Source organism: Pomacea canaliculata, linkage group LG2 (genome assembly GCF_003073045.1).
Source record: "Pomacea canaliculata isolate SZHN2017 linkage group LG2, ASM307304v1, whole genome shotgun sequence".
NCBI lineage: Eukaryota > Metazoa > Mollusca > Gastropoda > Architaenioglossa > Ampullariidae > Pomacea > Pomacea canaliculata.
In genome coordinates, this window is record NC_037591.1 from 31,398,719 (window position 1) to 31,407,647 (window position 8,929).

The window sequence follows — 8,929 nt, forward strand, 5'->3', positions numbered from 1 at the left end:
CTTCTAGTACGGCTTTTAATTGTCATCTTTATAAGCAAATACTGTAGTTTATGCATAATCGCTTGGGAAAAAAGATTTATTTCCACCATTTGTTGAAACCAAGTAAGTAAGGACATGAATCGGAGCGATGGGAAAACTGCTTCGTCGTCGGAATAGCTATACCCCAAAATGATCAATTCCTAAATGGAGCGTAAATCTTGGTAACATTGCTGATACTCGGTATCTTTTTCTACCTACAAGAGGGACAACTGTGAAAGCCACAGTAAGAGAACAGAAGGAAGATTTTGGATATAAAAAGAACTGTAACAATGGACATGGAAATCAAGCAGCGAGAGATGATGTATCGACTAATGATAAGGTTTGTTATTGTAATTGTTTCTGATCGAGATTAATCGTTAATTAATTTTATACACATCGAAAGACGTTTTACAAATAATTATGAATGATAGCAAAGTTAGAGTTCATGTCGGTTTCGGGATGATATAGGCAATCACAAATAGCTGCACTATAAGCTAAATGTTATTTTGGAAAAAGAGCAGAATGAATTGTTGCCCGATAAGCAATGAAAGTATATAGTAACAGTATTTAACTTCAGTGACGTGTTACTTTGTAAATAAACTTTATACAGCGTTGGAATAAAATATTTTTTGTAAATCCACTTTTGTTCAAGGGAAATCAGAAGCAATGACAGCTAGGGTAAATCAAGATAAGCAGTCATATTTTTTAATTACTAAACCTTTCTTGAGTAGAAAATGTTTTAAATTATAAGACTATGTTGTTGACAAAAGGCATGCATGAATGAGCGTTATAACATTTATATTTGTATTTGCATTAGAAAATTTTTACTTGATATAAGTTTTTAATCAGTTATTAATTTTCTAGTCAGTTATTCTATGATGGACACAAAGAATTGGCAGTTGGTTTAGCAACAGCTGTCAGGCCACATCCATCATGCCCTCCTAGTGACCGTTTATTCAAGGTTTTCAAACTAGGTCTGAGAGAAGAAGAAGGTAATTATTTACATACGAAAGAGTAGTTTTTATGTGAGTGCTGCTGTGAGTCGTATATATTCAGTTCTTAGAATAATAATAATAATTTATTCAGTTTTAAGGAGGCCATCTGGCCCATATCAACATCAACATCAAATGCTGTTGGTTACATACATATTAACATTGGGTGGCTGTATATAAACAAAAATTCTTTGTATTAAGGGTTTAGAGCATATAGTCCAATAATAATCTGTAGTGTTTTTGTGTGTGCCGATAATATTTGTGTCCGAATGTGCACATGTTTGTGTACACCTTGTTATATTAAGTAAGCTGCTACATGTAGCATGTAATTAATGCATTTTACTGTTCGCATTGTAGTAGTAGCGCTTTTTTAGGGCAGTGTGTACTGCTGACAGTGCTTGTTCCCTCCACCCCAATTTCCTTCCATCCCAAACTTGACAGACAGCAACAGCGGGTGACTTAGCACCCAAACTGTCCAGAATAAATAGCGGGCAAAAATCAGTGCTAAGGTAGGGCCGTGCAGGTGTTGGCCTTTAGCGAGGGTCAGTTCAGCTACAAATATTAGATAATTTTTTTCTGTATTATTGTCCATTAGATATTAGTATGAAGGTGGCTATCCCATCTTGCTTTTGATTTCCTGTGATAATCAAATCTAGCAGTCATTGTTGTTGATACTTTTTTTAAAGACTTTATATTTATCTTCTACAGAAGCGACTGATACAAAGAAAGATCTGACAAGCAGCACCGTGGTACCAGGATCAGGCATCGATTTAGAGTTTGAGACAGAAGGTTGGTATACTTGGTCTTTCTACTGACAGTTTTGTCTTCTTCTTTTACTGTTTAACTGGCTGCATCTTATATTTTCTGTCCCATCCAAGCTGTGGTGTTTGGTTTAAGTTGGTTGGCAGTGGACATATGCGACGTAGGAACGAAACACCGTCGTAAGTCGATTACGGCCTGTATCTATCGTTTGCCCAACTTACCATTTCCCTTGCTTTTCCCTTCTCAATAGAAGATGTATCTGACAATGTGATAAACATCTTTATCTTTGTTTTAGAATTTTTTAGTGTCTTGTCATGGTTGTGTTTATTTTGTTTGCTTTAGGGTTTGAATTAAATTAGAAGCTTCAGCAAGCAGTTTAGTTTAAAAAGTTGTAATCATAGCGTTGTATTTATTTTTCAGTGCAAACCATCTCTGCAGAAGCTGCATTGTATGAGACATGTTATGTAACTGCACATAAGGCAGCATGTCGTGCTGCTACCTTCCATCCTTCAGGTCCCAGAGGCTTTATTCTTATTTCAGAAATAATATGATTACTCTTTAAAAAAAGTTTTGAGTATTACTATTAAAAATCAAACATTAAACAAGTAAATTTTTGACTTTGCATGGCCTAAGAGCACTAGACATGTGGAAGTGGTTAGTAATGTAGTTAGATCACTGGCATCTAAAGTCAGAGACACCTTCGATTGTTGGCTTGATACCCATGTGGTACAGCATACTTCCCCCACATTGACCCGACTGTTGAAATAGAGCAGACCTGGGCAATGGCCGGCCTGCGCCTCCTGTCTCTGACCGGCCCGCCCGCTGGCGAAGGGATAGTATATATACTATATATACTGTATTGGGTAAAACTGAGTTAACTATATTAGTCCGGCCCTCTAAAACCATCCCAATTTCTCATGCGGCCCCTTGGGAAAATTAATTGCCCACCCCTGCCATAGAGGGTTGGGGAAAGGAAAGATTGCAAGAGAGAGGAGGTGAACACCAAACTCACAATAAGGCTGTAGCCAATATCACTGTGGCCCTTAACAGCTCATTTCCTCCTGATCAAAAGATTAAAAAACTCCTTTAGTCTTGATAGAACTGAAAGTAGTAGTAGAATTAAAAACTAAAGCAAGGCAAGGACATAATATTGACGTAAAAGGAGGTTTAAGACTTTTTTTGAAGTAAACATTATATTGTCTTTTTAGGTTTCCCTTATTTCTTTTGTTAGATTTTGCTCTGTAATTTTTTTGAATACTTAGAATGACAAATTTTATATTTTATATTATAATGTTTTTAACAAATTGAAGCGAGAACAAAGAAAAAGAAAAATCAGTCTCTGTTTTCAGGTCAGATCATCGCTACAGGCTCAGAAGACTGCTCTATAAAAGTGAGATTTGCTTTTATTGTTTTTTATTGTCCAGAAACTTGTTGCGGCACAAATTTTGTGTTATTTTCCTGGTTTCAGCAATCCTGTCTTATTGCATCTAAAATTACTTTATTCCCCCTTCTGTTTCTGATACATAAAATATAACCTAAGAGGCCACTTAATTAAACTGCATCGATACCACTTTCTGCTTCACTTGCCTGTCTCTTACCATTAAAATGGTTGAAGGCAAAATAAACTTCAGAAACTGTGTGTAGATGACTCCTTATGCACCATTCTATTACTTTTATTTCTGAGCTTAAAAAGTGGATACGTATCTTGAGCATATTAGTCATAAGATATCATTTGTTTCAATGTCTGGTTTACATTTTTACAGAAACTCACCATTTGGTCAGTGATCATATTAAATTGATATACCTGTCACAAACTGCAGAAGCATTGTTTGCATGGCATGTTTTGTTTAGTTTATTTTTATGCTATTGTTTGACTATTATTTGGAACTGCTTGCATGAGTTTTTATTGAGTGATAGAGTTTATTTTCTTTATGTCTGACATGTAAAGAATACTTCATCTCTCTTCAGATCTTAGATGTGGAAAGAATGTTAGCAAAAAGTGCTACACCTGCTGAAATTATTGCCATGGAAACACCTCAGCAGCAGATGGAAAATCATCCTGTCATCCGAACTCTTTATGACCATGTTGAGGTTGGTTACCTTTATATGGATCTGGTCTGCATTGATGAGATAGGTATATCTGATAAAAGTTCACAGAAAGTGATAAATGACATTGCTTTTTATTGTAAAATGGAAACGTAGTTGCTGAACTTTTGTGTCATGGGAAAGGGAGGTGTTTTTGTGAGAGTTGTCTGCCTTTCCTCTACATTAATATGTTTAAAAAACAAACTGTATATAAGGTGGCATATTCTTTTCATCCAAAATGGTTTGTTCTTACTTTAACACAGGAGGTGACATGCTTAGATTTCCATCCGTTTGAGCAGATTTTGGCTTCTGGCAGCAAAGATTTCAGCATTCGTTTTTTTGAGTACTCAAAGCCTTCTGTCAAAAAAGCCTTCAGGAGTGTACAGGTTTGCTTTCATGTGAAGCTTCATGGTCAAATAAATGCATGCAATAAGCAGTCTTTTTAAGTTTATTATGATTCACACAAGATACTGGTGACTTTTCTGCTGATCATGAGGGACACAATGACATTCAAGTAAAATTATTTGAATTTGTAATACCACAACTGCCAAGGATATTTCCCATTATAAGTAATTTGCATTCTAATGTATTTTGCAATTAATTTAGAGAAACTCATATTGTTTCATATATGTATGTGTCATATTCTTGTGTTTACAGAACAGTAATCATGTCCATTTGTGAACATTTTGGATTGTATGAAGTTGTTTAATAAAGTGGACAACTCTCACCGTATACTCCTTTGTGTGTTCTAGGAAGCTGCACCTGTGCGTTGCATGTCCTTCCATCCAAGTGGAGATTTTTTGGCAGTGGGAACACAGCATCCAACATGTAAGTTTGTATCGTTTAGGGGTAAAAGGTCTTGTCTGGCAGTTTTGTCAGGACTTTACATTTCGGGTGGCTCTTAATGCTCTATCTGTTTGAATACAAAAGTAGGATTCACAAAAGAGCCACGTTTGTGAAGAGATCTATTTGAATGAAAAAAAAAGTCATGAGTAACTAAATTTTGGCCGTGTTCTTGCAGTGCGACTGTATGACGTAAATACTATGCAGTGCTATGTAGGCAGCATCCCTTCTGATCAACACACTGGTCCTGTCACAGATGTAAGTATGCTTCTCCTACATACATTTCATTCATGTAAAACAATTATTGTCACACATTATTGTCAAACAATGTTTTAGGCATATTGAATTGGTGTTATGGCTTCACAGCAATGGAAGAACTGACTTGATAAAAAGATATGGTGTATGTAAATAGGTGAGCTGGAGCCCCAGTGGGAACCTGTACACTTCTTGTGCTAAAGATGGGCACATCAAGATCTGGGATGGAGTCAGCAGCAAATGCATCACAACATTCAAACTTGCCCATCAAGGGCAGGAAGTTTGCTCTGTTGTTTTCTCACGCAATGCTAAGGTATTGATAAAAATATTTATTGATTTATAGTGAGTTAAACTTTTTTCACCACCGAATGTGTTGGTTTTAATATATTAAAATCTGCACGGGCTTAAGCTCATATTTCCCTCAGCAGATTTTATGTTTGTGCCAAAGACTGTATCTTAAAAAGTAAAGTGTTTCAAGATTACATGTAGTAGAATGCACATTGTGCGTGATTGGACTGTACTGTAAATTTTAAACTTGATAAGTCAACCTAAATGTGATAGACACTGACTTAAGGGATCCATCTTGCAGTATATACTATCAAGTGGAAAAGACTCTCTGGTCAAATTGTGGGAGCTCTCAACCAACCGCTGTTTGATTGTGTACACTGGGGCTGGTGCTACAGGCAAGATGGAACATCGCACCAATGCTGTGTTCAACCACACAGAAGATTACGGTAATCCAACTGATTTTTTTTAAATATATCTTAAAATTATTTTGCTTTCGAAATAGAGTTATTCATAATCTACTTTGTAGTTTTCTAATTAAATAGCCTGTATTTGTTCTTAAGTTCTTCTGAGACCTTTACAGAACTTCTCTTTAGGCAAAGGTAATTTTGTCTCTTCAGAATTACAAGGGAGAATCAAAAATTAAAGGCAGTTTTTAAATTATTCAATAGCAGTGACAAAGAGAATCTCACAAAATGAGTGTACATGCATTGCCTGTTGGAAAATTCAATGCTTGAAATTTAGTCAAGGGGTAGCTACAAGGTTAGGAAAATAGATCCTCCATTACGAGATGGCACCATCAAAAAACAACATGGCAAAATGTGCTTTCTTTGGGCAGAGGGAGTAAAACCTGTGGAAATTCACTGTTGAATGTTGGCTGACTATGGAGATAAAACCACATATCAGTGAAATGCTTATGTGTGTGTAGAAAGGTTTAAAGCAGGAAATAGGTCATTCTGCTCACACACATAAGCACATCAACAGGGCGGATGGTTAGAGTAAAGGGGACCAACAGATGATAGTGTATCTTCTGGCTACACAAATGGAGATCAGCTATGGATCTACAGTGGCCATAAAACAGGATTATCACTTTTTTTGGTCCTCTGAAGAAGGCACTGCACGGTCATTTATTAATCTCTGATAATGAAGTAAACAAAGCAAAGCTTATCTGTCTTTGGAAGCATCTAAAAAACTGCAAGAAGGTAGTTGAGCTGCAAATGCTTTATCTTGCATTGGGACTATAGGAAAAAGGATATGTTTAATTTTCACAGTTACTTCTATGAAAGTCATTACATTTATTTTACCTTTACTTTTTGATTCTCCTTTGTATAAGAAAAGCAGGAGTTTATAGCTTTAGTGTACCTCCAAGAACTGGCTTGCAAAGGCCTGTTACACACATATATCTCAATCTCCAGATTGTTCAGAAGGATTTAGTTGGCTGATATCTACCAGCACTTCTTTTCCTTGTAGGAAGTGTAATGAGATTGAGACACACAGCCTGAATGAAATGTGAACACTATATCTTTGCCTAAATAATCTCACGTTCTTCTGAATAAATGATGTATCAATAGATTTAAATTTTTTGTTGTGTTCATAAAGTCTTTCTCTTCTTTTGATTATTTAGTTCATAACTGCTTAGTATTTTTCCTTAGCATTCTCCCTTATGATTTACTTGCTCCTAAATTTGTCATTCATTAAATCAATTTATAGAACCACCTTGTTTATTGACCCAACCTTATTTATAATCTAAACCCTGTCTACATTTGTTTCCTCAGTACTTTTCCCTGATGAAAAGACAACAAGCCTCTGTTGCTGGGATTCTCGAAATGCTGAGCGTCAAAAGCTTCTGTCATTAGGTAAAATCTGGGTCACAAGCTATCCCCATTCACCAGTCTCTGAGAAAAGATGTAAATCTCTCTGCCTATGGCAAATATTTATTCAGTGCTTAAAAAGAAATCATTTTTTTTGTTAGCAAAATATTTAATATTTAAACGTTTTAATATACTTTTTAACAATAGATATTATTGAACCATTGATGTGATTTTGTTGGAGGATTTTAGGAAATAATTGTTGAAGTTTTTCATGCATGTGTATTTGTACATCAAGAAGGTATACATGCATTCTCAAGTGTGTGTGTGTGTGGAGCACATGTACGAATATATGTTGAAAATATCTAGTTCCCTGATTTGTAGCTAACTATTGCAAAAGGTTTCAAACTTGTGGATAGAACCAGTGGCAATGTTTGTAACATCATTGATGAATTTTTATGAGTTGCTTAAAGCCTGTGAGTATTTTTATAATCAAAAAGGTGAACCTGTTTGTACTGCAGGTCACAATGGAGCAGTAAGAAGCATAGCCCACTCACCCACAGGACCTGCCTTTATCACCTGCAGTGAGGATTTCCGTGCACGATTTTGGTACAGGAAGGCAACAACAGACTAAAAGAAATATATTCAACGTTCATGCCAGCATTTCCTTGTGTCATTATCATTGCCAAATATTTTACAATGTTTATAAGCTGATGAAATGTTTTTTATTACAGTGGTGTACTTTGATCAATACAAAAGTGTTTTCCAAAGAAGCCACCAAAACGTGTGTTTAGTGTGACAGACTTGTGTTAATATAATTATGCATAGTAGCATGATTTCCTTAAGATTAAGCAGCATGATTGCCTTGCAGTTCTTTATTCTTCTCAGGCATTCACTGCCTTTATTTCAGTATGCTGTCTTTTTTTTTTGGTAGTCTCCATTCATTCTTTTGTCCAGGACATTTCTGTCTGCCATGGGATGTACTGATTTTTGAGTCTGCAAGGGTCGTAGGTATAAAGCAGAGATAAGGTTGCCCCCAGGGTAAGTTACGATAGCATTGCGGATCCTGTTACTGGAACCATGCAGTGCTAACAGGTCGTCTGATAATCTGGCTCGTATAGTGCCCACTGCTATGACTACATGGCTTGTTAGGGCTATAGAGACTAAACACAGTCGAGAAAACCTTGGGGTACGGATGTGACTATGTCTAGTTCGTAACTATTGCCTTAGGAGCAGGCATCTTTTTCAGACTCCATCAGAAATGGAAACGCTGGGATTAACAAAACAGGTGTATTTTTTTTTTTAACCACACGATTCTCCTGCGAATGACTAAGGGCCTAACGAGTAATTGACCAGATAAGCTGGTCTTTTACAGGCAAATAATTCGTAGTGCATCTCTTAAGTGTACTTACATGTACACCCGGACTTAAATATTGACACTTTGTTCCTGGCACTTGTATTTATAAATGCGTTGCTTTCTACAACGAATCGACGGGCAGTATCTATTTTTTAACTTTTAGTCTCAAATTTGGCTTTTTTTTTAAAACACACGCACATTCACACAGAGACAGGTTCGCTTAAATCTGTCACACCTCATTGGGTCTTAGAAACCCAAAGCGCAGCTTAAGTTCTATGCTAACGACTGACACACGTAAACCATCTTTTGGTATCGTATAATCTTATTTTTAAGTTGAAGTGGCGTGTCATAAACTTCATATCTCCTGATATAAGTGCCCATAAAGTACCGGCAAGTATGGCTAATTCCATACATAAAAGGATTTTGCTGCCAAGCTGTTTATACGAAGCTGCTACTAGGCCGACAATGTGTGTTTAGCGCTTCTCACGGTCTTGAGACTGTCAATAAAGAATTTTAATAAATGA

General features: G+C 36.3%; 1 protein-coding gene across 1 annotated transcript; it reads left to right on the forward strand.

Moving 5' to 3' along the window:
* Positions 1–7,826, forward strand: LOC112554471 (cleavage stimulation factor subunit 1-like). The gene is made up of 13 exons (XM_025222255.1): positions 1–358; positions 883–1,010; positions 1,719–1,799; positions 2,193–2,285; positions 3,122–3,162; positions 3,741–3,863; positions 4,121–4,243; positions 4,610–4,685; positions 4,879–4,958; positions 5,113–5,268; positions 5,545–5,689; positions 7,016–7,096; positions 7,570–7,826. The coding sequence occupies exons 1-13, from the start codon at positions 309–311 to the stop codon at positions 7,680–7,682; spliced, it is 1,290 nt and encodes a 429-aa protein (XP_025078040.1). The 5' UTR covers positions 1–308; the 3' UTR covers positions 7,683–7,826.
* Positions 7,827–8,929: the final 1,103 nt, after the last annotated feature.